The sequence below is a fragment of the Hibiscus syriacus genome, unplaced genomic scaffold (genome assembly GCF_006381635.1).
Source record: "Hibiscus syriacus cultivar Baekdansim isolate YM2019G1 unplaced genomic scaffold, ASM638163v2 tig00117040_pilon, whole genome shotgun sequence".
NCBI classification, from domain to species: domain Eukaryota; kingdom Viridiplantae; phylum Streptophyta; class Magnoliopsida; order Malvales; family Malvaceae; genus Hibiscus; species Hibiscus syriacus.
The window spans coordinates 269,701-286,854 of NW_024063535.1; the positions used below are offsets into that span (position 1 = coordinate 269,701).

The 17,154-nt window shown below is 34.6% G+C and overlaps 3 protein-coding genes across 7 annotated transcripts; 2 read left to right on the forward strand and 1 right to left on the reverse strand.

The window, feature by feature from the left end:
* Window positions 1-1,265: 1,265 nt before the first annotated feature.
* On the forward strand, window positions 1,266-9,278 carry LOC120197078 (protein STRUBBELIG-RECEPTOR FAMILY 3-like). 5 transcript variants are annotated; one of them, XM_039198707.1, is made up of 18 exons: window positions 1,266-1,277; window positions 2,611-2,643; window positions 3,168-3,363; window positions 3,758-3,887; window positions 3,981-4,052; window positions 4,238-4,303; window positions 4,379-4,450; window positions 4,530-4,601; window positions 4,685-4,756; window positions 4,828-4,893; window positions 5,049-5,114; window positions 5,615-6,012; window positions 6,121-6,578; window positions 6,965-7,236; window positions 7,859-7,997; window positions 8,361-8,497; window positions 8,584-8,740; window positions 8,831-9,278. In XM_039198707.1, the coding sequence occupies exons 3-18, from the start codon at window positions 3,255-3,257 to the stop codon at window positions 8,927-8,929; spliced, it is 2,385 nt and encodes a 794-aa protein (XP_039054638.1). In that variant the 5' UTR covers window positions 1,266-1,277; window positions 2,611-2,643; window positions 3,168-3,254; the 3' UTR covers window positions 8,930-9,278. The 5 variants fall into 5 exon arrangements, with proteins under 5 accessions (XP_039054638.1, XP_039054639.1, XP_039054637.1 ...); XM_039198708.1 differs by lacking the exons at window positions 1,266-1,277; window positions 2,611-2,643 and adding an exon at window positions 2,827-2,924; XM_039198706.1 differs by lacking the exons at window positions 1,266-1,277; window positions 2,611-2,643 and adding an exon at window positions 2,846-2,909 and having other exon boundaries at window positions 3,167-3,363.
* A 1,374-nt stretch (window positions 9,279-10,652) lies between these two features.
* LOC120197044 lies at window positions 10,653-10,893 on the forward strand. The gene has a single exon (XM_039198684.1). The coding sequence runs from the start codon at window positions 10,684-10,686 to the stop codon at window positions 10,888-10,890; it is 207 nt and encodes a 68-aa protein (XP_039054615.1). The 5' UTR covers window positions 10,653-10,683; the 3' UTR covers window positions 10,891-10,893.
* A 2,960-nt stretch (window positions 10,894-13,853) lies between these two features.
* Window positions 13,854-16,925, reverse strand: LOC120197041 (protein ULTRAPETALA 1-like). The gene is made up of 3 exons (XM_039198682.1): window positions 16,481-16,925; window positions 14,735-15,059; window positions 13,854-14,043 (listed from the first exon to the last, which is right to left on the reverse strand). The coding sequence occupies exons 1-3, from the start codon at window positions 16,689-16,691 to the stop codon at window positions 13,869-13,871; spliced, it is 711 nt and encodes a 236-aa protein (XP_039054613.1). The 5' UTR covers window positions 16,692-16,925; the 3' UTR covers window positions 13,854-13,868.
* Between the last annotated feature and the right edge of the window lie 229 nt (window positions 16,926-17,154).

The following is a 17,154-nucleotide window of genomic DNA, read 5'->3' on the forward strand; positions in this document are numbered from 1 at the left end:
GAGTCGGTTACGGTCAAGGAAGGATTAGCACCCTTGAACCGCCCTTTCGGTACTACGTAATTTTCAGTTGTCTTAATTAAGAAAATTGTAATTTTAAATTAAAAGGTAAAAATAACGATCCAAAACTTACCTATGTTCGATTGAAAATGTACCCTTAAAGAGTTGAGAAACATGTTAGATATAAAAAAAATGAAATAAAAAAATAAATAAATTCAACCAAAATAAAAAGAAATAAAATAAAATAAAATAAAATAATAAATAAATAAATAAAGCATAGAAAAATGATAGTAAATAATAGTATAAATATAAAATAAAAAAGGTAATATATATAAATAAATAAAATACACATAAAGAAAATGAAGCAATAAATATGATATATATAATAATGATAAAAGGTAATATACGTAAATAGATGTTAGAATGAAACACTAAAATACATATATGTAGTTATATGTACATAATATATATATACGAATAAAAAAGAAGAGGAGGAAACAAATAATAATATATAAAAAATATATAGATATAATTGTTAGTGAAAATAATAACAAATAAAATATAGTATAATAGGTAAAAAATGCGAAATCAAGAAAATGAATTAAAACATGAAGGGATTAAATTGAAACAAAAAAAAATCAGGGGTCAAATTTCGAAGTAATTGGGGGAATATTAAATACTTAAAAAAATGAATATGCCTCGGGAGTAGATCTAGGTTCGAAACTTCGAAACCCCACCCCTTTTTGGTCATCGGCGCAACCCACGTTTTAGGTTATTCGAACCAAATCTCAAGAAAAATAACGTGCACATGCAAAAAATAAAAAAATAAAAAAAAGATGCTACCTTTTATTTCCTTTTCGAATCGTTTACAATAGCTTTGCCTTTGTATTTTTTGTGCTTTTCTCTGTGTTTTGTGCGTAAATCGTGTCCTACAATGGTGGGTTACAATGGCTATTTATAGTGCTTGTGGATCCTATCTTTAGGAATTTAAATCTTAGTAGAACTCTATCCTATTTTTAGGAGTTTGAATCCTAGCAAAATGTTATCCTATTTTTAAGAGTTTGAATCCTAAAATTCTATCATATTTTTAGGAGTTTGAATCCTAAAATTCTATCATATTTTTAGGAGTTTGAATCCTAGTATGACGAAAAATGTGTGTTGACAAGCCTACTACCCTACCTCCCCCTTACCTCATTTCATATGGAAATAGAATTTTGTTGTTGTTGTTGTTGTTGTATTATTAGACGCTTTATCGGTTTTGTTAATATATTCGATAAAACGTTACATAAACATTATTTTTTCTACCGATTTTATTATTATTAGACACTTTACAAAAAATATTTAAAAACAATAATGTTTTAGATAAAAATAATAATATTTTAAATATTTTTTATCAATTTTATTAAAAAATAATAATAAAACCGGTAATACATTTTTTAATTATATATTAAAATCACCGCACGGTATAACTTCCGTTAATGCGGCCGATAACTGTTTCACTTATTTTGAAACTCGAACAATAAACAACTCGTGAACTTGGAAGGAATCTGAGTTCATCTCCTACTATAATGTAAGCTGAATTCATGACACGTGGCTGGAAAATAACGTTATCAACAGTGTCACTGGCATAGAGACAAATGTATGTAGATTCTTTTTTTCCATATATATATTAGTTCAGTTTATTTATTTTTTAAAAGAAGTTTTGCTGACATGAAGATGATAAACATGACGTGTCGATTACTAGACTTCTGTCATATGTCGTAGAGTTCTTTTTGTTTTTGGATGTTCCAGACCTTCATAACAATATACTAAGCAGGGTTAGGCGCCAACTTATTTATACAGAATTATTAAAAGAAACCAAGATTAAAAGGAATAATTCAAATATGATTTTACATCCATTATTCTTACGCTTTTAATATAATTTCTTAAAAATAAAGTTTATATTTTTAGCATAAAATTGTAGCTCCTATATATATAACACTTGCAGATAAAACCTTGAGTTAAAGGATGTTTGTTTAGTTCAGAATGATTAAGCGTTAAATGATTCAAATGATGAATGATTCAGAGGTTATGTATGAATTAACTCTGAATGTGATATACTATTTGATAATGATTCTGAATCATTCAGAATGTAGTTTGATGCTGAATCATTTATCGTTGTTTTGCTGAATCACTCAACACTGAATCATTTAGAGATAAAAAATAAATACGCTAAATACTGAACGATTCAACATTCAACGTTGAATGATTACATTCATAGTCAAACAAACAACCCTTTAAAATTCATGTTCAGTTCGGATAGGCGGGTCAGATAATAAAGAAGAAGAAAGAATGCGTAAACCCTGAAAACCACGACGCCCACCGGCTGCCTAAAAATCTGTTTAATTTCTTTTTCGAACCACCTCAGCTAGAGCCGTGTTTCCGGCCAATCACGCGTGTCTGGAAGCGCGTGTTCAGTATCCCTTTTTAACGATAGACAAAGAAGAAGTTGGATAAACATGAGTAGCCCGCACATCATGACACCGTTCTTTCTGTTTAGACTTCATTTTCTCATTTAAAAAACAAAACAAATTAAACTATCAAGAAAAGAGAGAGATTCATTCATGGAGAGAGAGAACCTCTGCTGTCTCTTTTTCCACATTTTGGGTCAGTAACTTTTCTCTTTCCTTTTCTGCAATTTCTTTTTCATTATTTATATATATCTTGTTTGTTTCTGCTTTTTTCATTCACCAATTCATGGAGGTTGGAATCTTAGCACCCAAGTTCTCACTTCAATATTTATTTATTTTTGGTTAACATTTTAAAACAGCATTAGTATATAAAACAATTTTTGCGACTGAAAGTTCTTTCCCTCTTCTCTTTTTCAATTTACTACTAATTTCGCCTTCAACGTTTCTCTCAAACTTTCCGCCTCTTCTTCTTCTCCAGTGAGTTCTTCTTTGCTTGTTCTCTTCAATTTTTTTCTTATTTTTAAAAGAAAGTTTTGAACTTTTCTGATGTTCATACATATACGTTTAGTATATTCTCTTGTGTTTATGCTTTTGTTCCTTTTATGCAGTGGATAAGACTTGGATTCTTTCTTCAATTTTTTTGTTAAACAAGTTTAGCTTTTCTATTAAGACCATTTTGTGTTTATATCACCGACTTTGTCTATCTGTCCTTTTTTTCAGATTGGAAGTTTTTTGTTATGTGATTAATGGTGTGAAGGACAGATTTGGAATATTGGAGGTCTTTTTTAGAGTTGAGTTTAGATATCAATGGGTAGTTGGAGATCTGGTATGGAATGGAAGAATTTGAAGATCTTTTCGGGAATTTTGCTGATCTGCGCGGCCAGGATTTCGTTTGGACTCACCAATCCTAGTGATGGTAAAGCTAATCTTGCAGCATTTTTTGTTCTTGTTTTAGTTTTATCTGTTTGGTTACTGAGAAAATGTGGGAAATTAGAAGAAAATCAAAGATGTGGAACATGGGTTACATAATTGTCTGAAGCTGGAGAAACAGTCATAGCTGGTTTGACTAAGTCAAATAGCTGAAATGCTGAACAAGTTTTGGTTTTCATAAACTTTAACTCTCCTTTGTTGTTTCCTGTATTCTCTGCTAGGATTGAAGCCTTTAAAAGGGATTTTTTTTTTCTTTTCGTTTGAGCATTTCTTGATGCTTTAGTGTTTGTGTTTTCGGTTCATTCCGATTCTTTTGATGCTTTGTAGTTATCTTGTGGAGCTATGTATCTAATTGCCTGCATTCTTTTTGCTCAAATTAGTTGCTGCGATTAATACCTTATATACTGCATTGGGCTCTCCCTTACTCCCTGGATGGGTTGCTTCGGCCGGAGATCCTTGTGATGAAGCATGGCAAGGCGTAGAATGTAACGGTTCGGACATAATTAGCATGTAGGATGCCCCTTCTTTGACTCTTTAGATTAATAAAAGTTATGCAGCATTGCTGATATTTACATCTCTAAAGTGATGGCCTCGTTTTTGCAGAGTTCTAAATGCTGCTAATTTGGGTGGAGAACTGGGTGATAGCTTGGGAATGTTTGCTTCTATCAAGGCAATGTAAGTGGTGTTTTTTCTTTCTTCGTACAAGGCAATTTATGTGCCTTTGTCTGTCGCTGACCAACATTTTGATGTCATATTATCGGTTTCTGTAGTTTGATATGTTTTGAAACATTAGACGGTACTATTTCTATATGACATGTTGGGAATGCGTTGTGGATTTTTGTAATTTTTTTGTGTTTCAGAGATCTAAGCAACAACCAGATTGGGGGAAATATTCCATCCAGCTTGCCTGTTACCATGCAAAACTTGTATGTTTTATTCTCACATGAATTCATATATTTTCATCTTGTTGCAATTTCATAACATCCTTTAAATTTGGGCAGTTTTCTTTCAGCCAATAAATTCACTGGCAGCATCCCGGATTCACTAGCTTCTTTGACTATGTTGACAGACATGTAAGTTTTTTGCTTTTCTGCTGTGGATATTACTTTGAAACAGAATATATTCTGAACTTCTCTACTTTTGTGCCATCAGGTCATTGAACAACAACCAACTGAGTGGAGGGATACCAGATGCCTTTCAATCCCTCTCTGGATTGATCAATCTGTAGGTCCCAGAATTCAATTCTATTGTTAATTTCCAAGTTCGTTTCATAGGCGATTCAAAGCTGGTGTATTGTTTCTTTTCAGGGATTTGTCCAGTAACAATTTGAGTGGACCTCTGCCACCATCAATGGAAAATTTGTCTGGTCTAACAACTCTGTGAGTTCTTCTCGTTTTTGAATGGCAATGTTTATTGAATGGACAAGAAAGCTGACTGTCTCCGTTGGCAGACGTTTGCAGGTCAATCAGCTGTCTGGGACGCTAGATGTTTTACAAGATCTTCCCCTAAGAGATTTGTACTTTTCTCAACTATGCCATTTTCGTTTTTTAGAATCAACTTTTCTTACTATAATTCTTTACGTTTCAAGAACCAATTTTGAATGATTTTAGAAGCTGCTAGGAGGAACCTTGGCTAACAATGTTTTCTCCTTTTTCATCCAATTCTGGACAGGAACATTGAGAATAACCTTTTCTCCGGACCCATTCCTGCGAAGATGCTGAGCATCCCGAGCTTCAAGTAATCCCTGTACTATCAATTTTAAGCAAGCACGCATCATTAAAGTTCATGGTTTTTTATATACATTGGATGCCATAGATACATATACTAGATATGTTTGTAAGCTTCGTTTATCATTCAGAAATACCAATAGGATCAATTATCTTGTAGAATTGGTCAATACCTGGATAATGGATTTATGCTCCATTGGCAACGTTCCTTTCGACATTTTATATTTTTTAGTCTATGCTTTTGGTATGAGGCGAATAATCAAATGTAAACCGAAAAGTTTTAAAAGAAATTGAGAATATTTATTCGGGCACTCATTCGAATTTGAATAACAAAAAGTCTCCAAATTTCTCATAGCATACAAACCAAATGTAATCTTCTTTTGTTGATGAATCTTGCCCCATTTTTTTCTTAAGAGCTTCGTCCTGTAAATATATGTCTATAAAACCAAATATACTGTTTGCATACTTCTTTCTGTTACTTGTATGCTTATATTGAAATTCTCTTAACAGGAGTGATGGAAACCCGTTTAATTCCACTGCTGCTCCATTGCCTGCTCCAACATCACCATTAGCACCACCCCGTTTGCCGCCACGTTCTGGTCAAACACCAACATCTGATCAAACACCTGGGAAACATGCTGACGGACCTTCTGTGTCGGAAGGATCTACTTCTAGAGAGAAGAAGAATTTCTTAACTACTAAAAAGGTGGTATGGATATCAATTGCAGGTGTTTTGTTGTTTATAATATTAGCGTTAGCACTTCTGCTTTTTATGCCAAAGTGCATCCGTAGAAGGGAAGAGGCTGGTGGGGCTTTCAAACGACATCAAGTAGGAGAATATAGAGGAAACAGAGAGAACCTTACTGGGAACGGGTCTTTGCCAGCCACAACCAGTCAGACAGAGAAAGGCAAATGACAGCTTTTACTCAATTTCACTTTAGATAAAGTTTTTGTTTGTTATTATCGTCAGGTTTCAATCACTTAAGCAATAATGGTTTTTGAAAATTCATGAACAGGCCCGAAAGTGGCAGTTACGAGACCTGAGGGAGGTAATCAAACAGAAAGGGGAAGCATGGTGGCAATTGCTAAGCCTCAGAACAAGGAAGAGAGAAATGTGGAAAGGATAGGCACAACTCCAAAGAGATTTGACCATGAGATAGACATGAGTAGGATGACTAGCTTTGATATGATGATGATGGAGCCCCCTCCACCAGCACCACCACCACCACCTCCTCCTCCTCCCCCGCCTCCGCCCCCACCCCCTCCTGTACCACTTTCTGAGAAGGTCATTGTGAAACCCATTGTGCCTGAAGCAACCGCAAGGCCTTCTGCCAAAACTCCAAAGGCATCTACATTTGCAAAGTCTTTCACCATTGCAGCCCTTCAGCAATATACAAATAGCTTTTCTCAAGAAAATCTGTTGGGGGGCGGCATGCTTGGAAGTGTCTATAGGGCAGAACTCCCGGATGGGAAGGTATAATTGTTGGGTTTAAACTGATTTGATTTTGCTAGAAGCATGCTCCCATTAATTATTTTTCTCCAAGAGTCTGTATTATTGTGTCATAGACTCGCTATTGGAATGTAATGATGATGATACACCTAACAGGCCTTTGGAGTTAACCTGAGCTGGTAAATTTACATCTTAGATACCATAACATATTGCTAGTCAGTTTTAGAATTTTTAGTTCCTACTTTTCTTCCCTGCCTTCGTCCTTTGCTTAACCCTGTTTTACACCTGTGTATATGCACAAGTTGCACTTGTGCATGGATGGGGCTGTAGCTTATTAAGTAGACCTTTTAGATGTTAGTATGTATCGAGCAGCTTCAGATTCTGATGGATCTTGTTGTATGCATCTGTAGCTACTTGCGATCAAGAAACTGGAGAAGAGAGTTGCAAGTCAGCAGAAGGATGATGAATTTATTGAATTGATAGAGAATATTGACCGTATCCAGCATGTGAATATTGTCAGGCTAATGGGTTACTGTGCGGAGCATGGTCAAAAGCTTTTGATCTCTGAGTACTGCAGCAATGGATCACTGCAGGATGCACTGCACTCTGATGATGAATTTAGAAAGAAGTTTTCATGGAATGCCCGCATTCGGATGGCTCTTGGAGCTGCTAGAGCCTTAGAGTAAGTCATCTTGGCATTGTTTCTCTCCATTCTAGTAGGTTCCAGCTATATAATTTCAACTGACTGCTTTTGTTGTTGAAGTCTTTGTTTAAGTAGATCGGGTATAACTGGTTACATTGTGCAAATGCTTGAGCATGATGCTATTGACAAGGAGTTAAATTAAAAAATTGAATCTGGTTAGAGCTCACTGCATTTGTATATAAAGACTAAATTGTAAAAACAATGAACCTAAATTAATAATGGGTGTAAAATAAAATAATTATGAACAGGTCAAAAGGAAGCAGTGAAAACTACAGATGGGAGGTTTTGTGATGAATCCTTTTCTTTTCTGTAACTGGCTTTTCTGTTCCAATTAGCTTTATGCTGGACTGGAAAAGTTGCATTTGTAGCTACTGCCGTCAAAAAAATAGGAGGAATAAGATACATGTGCATTTCTTAATATGCAGATTGATACAACTAAACAGATCATTCACGGTTCTTTCTGCTCAAGACACCGAGACACATAAACACTACTTTTTTTTGGGGTTTGGGAGGGTGGTTAATTATGCTTAGCCCTTTCCTTAAGATTTTGTGTTGAACTGCACACCACTTCGGTCCTGATTTTCTTGTTCTAAATTGTAAGGTATATGCATGAGGCCTGCCAGCCACCTGTTGTACACAGAAATTTCAAGTCTGCCAATGTTCTTCTCGATGATGATCTCGATGTGCGTGTCTCTGATTGTGGTTTGGCTCCATTAATAGCATCAGGTTCCGTAAGCCAGGTAGGTTTAAGCTTATCATCTTAATATTACCTTTCTGAACGTGGTACATTTGTAAAGCTGATAACTTTAACCGGCTTCTCTAAATTTTCATATTCTTGTTAAGACTGTTTGCATTTCGACAAGATGCTGTCTTACAAATAATCAGTTGAATGGAAATAAAAAGTTAGACAAGATGACAACATTTTTCTAGAAAACATAATTTTGAGGAAAATTGGTTTATGCGACTTTGAAGTATTGTTAATCATCTATCCTTGGTTTAGACAAATGACACCACCCGTTAAAACGCCTACTAGTATAAGCGTAGAAAAAGAGTGGCTGACGTTTCTACTAACATTTCTTTGCCTAAAAATGTTCCACTTTCAGTTGTCAGGACAACTACAATCGATTTACGGTTATGGAGCACCAGAATTCGAGTCTGGAATTTATACTTCCCAGAGTGATGTTTACAGTTTTGGTGTATTTATGTTGGAGCTCTTAACTGGCAGGAAATCTTATGACAGGTAAATGGTGAAACCTTACTGCAGTTATCATCGGTGTCCACTGAAAATAACTGTTTAGTTAAAATTTTGTTGAAAATGTTATTCAGGAATAGGAGTAGAGGGGAACAATTTCTAGTGAGATGGGCAATCCCGCAGCTTCATGACATTGAAGCATTATCCAGAATGGTAGACCCTTCTCTCAACGGAGAGTATCCCGCTAAAGCGTTATCACGCTTTGCCGATATCATTTCTCGATGTGTCCAGGTGAGAATATTATGTAACTAGGAGAGTGGCTCTCTTCTTCCACAGGATAGTAAAATTTCTATGCTTCCTAACTGCAATTTCATTTTGCAGTCTGAACCAGAATTCAGGCCACTTATGTCTGAAGTCGTTCAAGATCTATTGGACATCATACGCAGGGAGCGACCGAGTAACGAATCAATTGGAGACTGACTTGTATAAGGCAATAATAAAGCCGATTAATTAGTTTGTGAACTGAAGTTGCAGAGATTTGATCCGTCAAATGTTGATCCGAGAAAATACATCCATTGTAAAGGGACAGCAGGTGAATACTCCTACTAAGGCAACCAAGCTTGATCCGAAGAGGAGATCATGATGTAGGAATCCTGTTGCTGTGAGTAGGAACAGTCTGAAATTTTCTGGTCTGTTACTTTAGTATTCATTGTTCATTAAAATCATTTAACCAGGTATTGTCTATGGCATAAATATGCTCTATCCGTTTGTTTCGTGATACGCTGTTATTTTGTTACTAATTATTCATTATGATTTTGTTTCCATTTCATTTTTTTGGGGGTTTTTTTCCGTGTAGATCTTTCACGTGTAACAACATATGAACATATTCATGAATAGATTGTGCGTTGTTATTTGAAACAGAGATATTGCATGTAGGGATGAAGCTAGTATTAAATATAGACTGGTCAAAATATTATATTATTTATGAAAAATAAAATGACTTATTAGGTATTCATATTAAAAATTATGTATCGAGAATCTTTAGTGATTAAGGGATATTGTTATCCCCAAGGTCCCGTGTTTGAGCATTGTGTATGTAAAGATATTAATGTACATTATCAAATGGTTAAGAGTCATTATATTCACACTAGATTTATATATAAAAAAACTCAAAATATACAAGAGAACATTTAATTTGTTTAATATTTGAACTTAGAATGACTTAAATTGTTACTAAATCAAAAGTTTGAGAACATGAAGTTATCATTTTTTAATTTGACCTTTACTCGATTAAATATTTACTAAATTTATATATATTTTAATTTAAATATTTTATTTTTATATGAATCAAAATATTATTAAATTAAAATTATAATGAATATATTATATTTTTAACAGTGTCTGGGATTCTTTGGACCTAATAGAGCTTCGCCCCTATTATGATGTTCTAAAGGTCAAATTGTAAAACTTAAAGAATATAAGGATTAGTGATGTTATTTTATTATTTTGTTTTAGCTTATAAATAAAAAATAAAGAGAGAGTGTCGGTTGTCGACCACATTAAATAAAACGAAGGAATATGAATATTTTTAAAAATAGATAATGTATATAAATATATTTATAGAAATTTAATTAAACATAACTTTGAAAATGAATAAATAAATGTGAATACAATTGTATTGATTTAAAAGCAATTCATTTATTCTTTCAATTACATTTAAAAATTAACTGCATTTAATTTTTATTATTAAAATAATTAAATAATTTATTTAACAAAATAAAAAAGTCGATAGGACACCGATTATTGTCTGACCTTAAATCGACCAAACGACAAAATATCCGTCGCCTCTACGCCTGCAAGACTACCTATCTTTTCCTCCCCTATACGTGTACGGGTGAGATTCAACTAAATTACACGTGTCGTTAACATACAGGCTTTTGTTAACACTTAAACATCGAGCAACTCTTTGCCCATACTTCTGAACGAAATGGTCAAAATCAGGCACCCAAAGTTGCTCGCCCTTTAACCCTCATCCACTCACCTATATATATATCTGCCCCCACTAACTCACCTATATATATATCTGCCCCCACTAACTCACCTATACAAATAACTTCCCTTTCGCTTTTTCTTAACAGCTAAGTGTTAACTATTGGAGTCAACGGTTGTTCAAAAGAATTATATATATATCCTGGTCGGTGAAGCTAAAAAAATAAGAAGAAGACGACAAAAGCATGGTGTGTTTCTGTTTTCTGGTTGATCAGACGAAGGAGGTGAGCAAAAGTAAGCCGGCCGCAGGGTTTTGCTCGAGGTGCGGTGGAGGGGCCAGTGTGGCTGATATGAAGACTCGTACCAGGTTTTGCTACGTGCCGTTTTACTGGAAATCTTGGAAGGCAATTGTCTGCACTTTTTGTGGAGCGATTCTTCGATCTTACCGTTGAATTCAAGGGAGGAGTCCTAATACTAGCTTCTTTTGCAACCCTTCCTATTTTGTTTGTGGGAGATGGACGATAAGATGTATCATCTTCATTCTTTAATAATCAAGTTTCACACAAGAAAAAAAGATTTAAATGTTCTTTCTTATGCTTGTGTTAGGGTATGGTTTCAATTTAATTATTACTAATTGACAAACAAAAGGCGAGTTGATTCATTGGATGGAGCCGACCATGATCAATGCTCTGCCTTTCTGGGAACTCAACTGATCACCCCCATAATGGTTGAGATCCAATGATCATCATTATTTAAAAAGTTTAAATTATCGTAAGATTAGGTGATGTTATTAGCATTAGCGAAGGTTTATCTGCTTGACAAATTATATTTTTTTTCACGTAGCCAAGAACCATTAAATACATGCATGTTAGTGAAAACCCAAGCAGCATGAATGTATAGCTGTCGGTTAGGAAGTTAAATCACACCATACTAGCTACCAAGCTAGTTCACACGTTTCTCTCTCTTTTAAGGGTAAGAGAATTTAAGTTTAAATAAGCAATATTATTGGAAAATATATTCAAAAACGCAAAGGCGTTGTACAAATTTAAATGAGGTGCATGTGAAGAAAGAGGACAGAAGAGTAGAAAGGGCGTGTTTGCTTTGGTTTTTTGTTGCATTGGAAAGCTCGTTTGTGTTGGGTTTGGTAATAATACAAAGACAGCACCAACTACTTAGTAATAAATATTACAGCTTTCAACATTTTATTATGTTTCAGGTTCATTTAATGGTCCCCGTAATTAATATATTTGACAATGAGGTCCATCAACTTTCATTTACCATGATCATCTTCAAGTATAAAAGACAAGGAAATGAACATCTTTTTTTTATTATTATCCGATGTTATGTTATGCTGAAGCTTACTGGTCCTGTCCCCGATTTGACCTAAGAGAAAAGTCAGCTTCTGTATGTTGGGAACCGAAAATAAAGAAGAAGTCAATACAATAAAAAAAAAGCAACGGAGGATGAGAGTGGTCCAAGTTCCGACATGCCAAGGGCAAGGCAATGGAGGCGCCATGCTTACATCGCTCATGAATGACCCTCGAGTTTTAGTTGAAGCATATGATTATCATCGATGAATGAGAGGGTTGACTTTTAAGTGTTTTATTCTTACACATATCCTTTGACTTTTCAAAACGGAAATTGTGGTTGCTCCGCGTGTGTCTCGCATTTTCCAATGCCATGCATGCCGCCGCGGTTTTTTAATTACTACACGCTCTCTGGTTGGGACTTGGGAGTCATTGCCCAAAGGAACATCAAGATCCAAAGAAGCAAGTTGCCCCATAAACAGTGGTGAATCCACGTATTGATACTCTTCTTGAAATTCAATTTTTTTACCAATTCTTTTATTATTAATTATATACATTCGTATAAAAAATTTATGTTATAAATATTTATATGTTTACTCTTATAAATATTTGTAGATGCATCACTTTCCATAAAGATGTTAACTAGATCTACTACTATTCTAATGGTCGGCTGTTGTGGTGAAAAAGTTTGCTAGAACTTAGGTTGAAAGACCGATGCCGCAGTGGCTGAGCACGAAACAGCAGAATTCGGATGAGTAAAACTCGATTCGAAAAATTTGTTTTTATAATTCGATTTAGCTTAAAAAATTAAATTTAAATTAATTTCGAGTTGTAATTTCATAAACTTGATTTAATTCAGAAAAAAATTAAATTTAAACCGAGTTGTAAAATATAACTCTAATAACTCAATTTTTTTAATAATTAGTACATTAATTTTCACGTTTATGTTGAGTCTCTCGACTCCGTATAATATATATATATATCACATATGAATAAATATATATGTATTGTATATAGTTATAAAAATTATTTAAATTAGAACCAAATATAATTATAATATTAGAAATATTTACAACAAAACTTAAATAAAAACTTAAAAATTAACTCAAGTTCAAGTTATAAAAAAATTCGTCAATTTCAATAAATAAAAAAATTTTAACTCATCAAATACTAATAGCTAAACATAAGTGCCGCCTGCCGCGATACTAAGGTTCGGTGGTACCGACCTTTCAATTTTGAAGTGATAACTAAGGGTTAATTTTATCGACCACCCTCGAATTATATAGGTTAGTTTTTTATTTAACCATTACAACTCAAAATATTTTAAGTTAATAATCAATTATCGATTTATCGGTAAAATTCCAATAATCTTCTTTTATCAATAATTTAATAAAAAAGTTTTTAAATATAGAAAATGAATAAAAATAATTTATATACCATTTTAAATTAGTTTTTAATAAACAAGTTATTTGAATATATTCATTTATCATTGTTATGTATATATTTTTATTTTCTCTAAAAATGTTTATAAAATTAATATGATTGAATAATGTTACATTTTATTAAGTTGTTATTATTATTTGTTTTTGTTAATTTATGAAAAATAATTAATAGAAAAGTATGAAGAGCAGACAAGTGTTGCTGCGACCAAATTATAGTGATACGTGTCATCACTGATTGCATACCGAGTTAATATAATGATCTAGTTGAAAGGCATGAATAGTATAAAAGACTAATTTAAAAATAAGGACCTATTAACAAAACATTATAAAAGTAAATTCATCGTATTAAAATAGTTTGAAGACTAATATAAAACGATTTAAAGCTTTAAGGACCTATAATCAGAATTAGACCATATATCCAACCATATATGAGACATATAATAGAGGAAGAAAGAATGAGGAAAATATGGAATCTGTCAATTTTATCAATGAATAAACAGAGTTAAATAGCAGAGAAGAAGGGAATACGGACCAAACAAGCATCAACGTAGGGATCGAATTTTGATTAAATTAAAGTTTTTAAACCAGTGGATAAGCAGGCAGCATGAAAGCTGAACCAAGACACCGAGGGTCTAATAACAAAAGCAGCAAACAAAAGGAACCCATCCTCTAAAAGTTGATTCAAGCTTTGGCATTCCTGGTGAAGTCAATACAAATTTGGCAACTGCAATCACTGAACCTACAGATTTCGCACCCGAAGCACACGCAGGACGTGCAACCCTTGCATGTCGGAGACCGGGTGCAGCCCCTGTATACCCTGCGGCTTGCTCGTTCTTCTTCATCGCCGCATGTTATTCTGAAAACAAAACCAAATCAAACGTTGAAAGCAAGTTAATTATGAGCTAAAGAGCGTATGTTGCCAGCATGCCATAACATATTGCAGATGATTTGAGTATTCTACATTTCCATGCAACCAAATTCTGTCAAAACCTTTAACATGTTCATATCTAATCATAACATAAAGAAGATATTAACAATATCAATTCTACAACTCTGACCATTTTCGGAACTCTCTTCCCTCTCCACATTCATTTCAAGAAAGAAAATATGCAGGTATTCAAGAACAGAGCCAAAGATTGTCTTCATCAGCTAATGAACAGAAAATGATGCATATCCTCGTAGATTATAATTTTAATGTACTTGCCAACTAAAAGCATTTTTTAAACAAAAAGTTAATGGTTGTATGTTGATGCATAAGTTGAGCGAAACAACTACAATAAAGCACGAAAATATAACCGTTCTTATTGACCCACGTTTCTAGTAGAATGCTATTAATTAAACAAAACTAGCATATAATCAAAAGGGCTATACTACCACATGCATTATCTACAATTTACATTTTAATTCCTTAAAAACTGGATGTTTTAGAGGTAGAAAAGAACCAAGTCCAGGATCATGTTCTAGAATGACTGATACCACTATATGTTGTAGGCAGCAGGCTCGGACATGACAAAAAATAAGACTCGATCAATAATTGGGAGACAAACCTGTCATATGGAAGATCCGAACATTTCCAGTTCACATCCGCTAAAGCATCATGGTGAATCCGACATTCCTCCTTCGTCCGCATTCGAAATCTTCTCTCCTTGTTACACCTGCTACAGCGAACGAACTCATCACGATGACAAACTCTTCCATTATGGGATCTGTTAGTACCATTGGCATTTTTAGATGCTTGATTGTAGTATTTCAGCAATGCAGTCTTAGATAATGACACCTTCTCCCCATTAACTATCACCCAAACATTATTTTTCCACTTTCTAGCAGTCTCCCTTCCAGAATGCTTCTCAAACGCAGCAGGAGTCAACTTGTCTAGCCATCGAAATTAACATTCACACAATTAGAGAAGAAAAATGGAACAAAAAACAAAGCTTCTATATTTGTTAGGAAAACAAAAAGGAACTAGGACTATGTAAGAGGGAAAAGATGATATCATATGCACCAGACAATGGAAGGTTCTAATAAACAATAAAGGCAGAGACAACAGTACAGACAGCTTAAGCCAGTTTTAGTTATATAGTTGTAAGGACATAGACTATATAGTTCGGCCACCAAACTCACCTTGTTCTTTTTACAAGCCCCAACATGACCAATCGTACAAAAGAAATATTTACCTGACTTTAGGCTCAAAGTTGGGGGAATTACACGAGATGAAGGTTTCAAGGTTTGGTATGCACAACTAAGTTTTCTTTGACATGGCTAATATTTCTTCTTTTATGAACAACAACACAGTCTCCTAACAGACCTAAGGTTCCTTGACATGCACATACTTGGCATGCAATCTACTCCTTCGAACAAGAAACATTTGCAACACTAACCACCGATCAAACGGCAAAAGTTGGCAAATGTTTTAAGCTTTAATTTATTTTGCTAAACTTGATTTCCTTAACGATACCGTTTCAATGATAAATAAATTGGATGCAATATCATGGAGTTATATGCTAAAGTCTTAAAGTAATAGAATCTAGCTAGTAGAAGTACTGTTTGAACCTTCGAGCCAAATTCGTACTACTTACACATGGTAGCATCATGTAAAGAATAGCACATGCACACAAAAAGAACCCATGAAAGAGGACGTTCACCCTCCTAGAAACATAGCACTCCTTGTAAAACAAGACATGAAAATGATTAAAAAAAATCCCTTCCAGTTACACTTCACAAGTGGCATGCCATCACAAAGAAGAACAAAATCGTTCGCAGAATCCATATGGACACATGTTTTCTCCATGAATTTGACTATGTAACGATAAGAAACAGAACTTTAAGATTGAAAAACCAGATGCTGAAAAGATTATATCGAAGACCTTAGAATCACAACAATAAACCATACAATGCGGGTGTTATTCTGAAGACGCTACTCGGATATCTATAACCAACAAATAAACTGACGGACTGTGTCAAAATATGAATAAACACGATCTTGTTGTCTTGCAACCGAGGAAAGCCAAGTCTTTGAGACAAAACAACATACACATAAACTGTGTCAATAAGAAACCAGAAAACGAAAGGACTCAAGCCTCCCACCATCCACTTCTCTCTCTATCAAAACGTCGATTAAATAAGATAGCGACACACTTCAACGTCAAATGCACCATAACTCGAACAAAGCACGCATTAAACACCAACAGAAATCAGAACTCATGCTCCCAACAACAGCAAAGGAAAACAAAAAAAAAGGGGAGAGATGGAAAAAAGAAAAGAAGGGCTAAACGGAGATATAGAGACAGAGAGACCTTCATTGCAACCAGGGGTGCATTCACAGGTGATTTCGAGGTCACCATTAGAGAAAACCCTAAGCCTGCCAACGGCATCACCATATCTATGACTGGTACACCCACATGTCACTTCTATAAAATCTCTTCCTTTCTTCAATCCACTTACCTCTATCAACTCCTCCTCGCTAAATATAATCGACCCACTCTCTCTTTCTACTTCATTCTCCATTTTCTCTCTCTCTAACAAGGTCCCCCTCACCCAGACGTTATCAAACAAAGACACACGCACGCACGCACCAAACACGGTTCTCCTTATTAAGTTTTCCGAAAGAAGGAGATCTGGTGGAGAATACGTTGAGAGAGAGAGAGAGAGGGTTTGGTGCTGGAGTTGTGTTGTATTTGAGGGGTGGGGGGAAAGGGGAGGTGAATGAGCTGGCCAAATAGAAACAATTAAACAAATGTCGTGGGGCGAAGGGAGCGTTGAGCTGAGAGGGGTTAAAGCCTGGGTGCTACTTGCATGACATGAGAGATATAAAGAGAAAGAGGTTTGGCTTCGGCTCGGATTTCGGGGTCAGGTTTATGGGAAAATCCCTTTCTCATGGAAAGGAGACATGTTTATTGAAATTAGTGTTGGGGGGCTTCATATTTATATACTAATGCATTTTTGCCCCTTTTATTTCATTTCTTTGTTC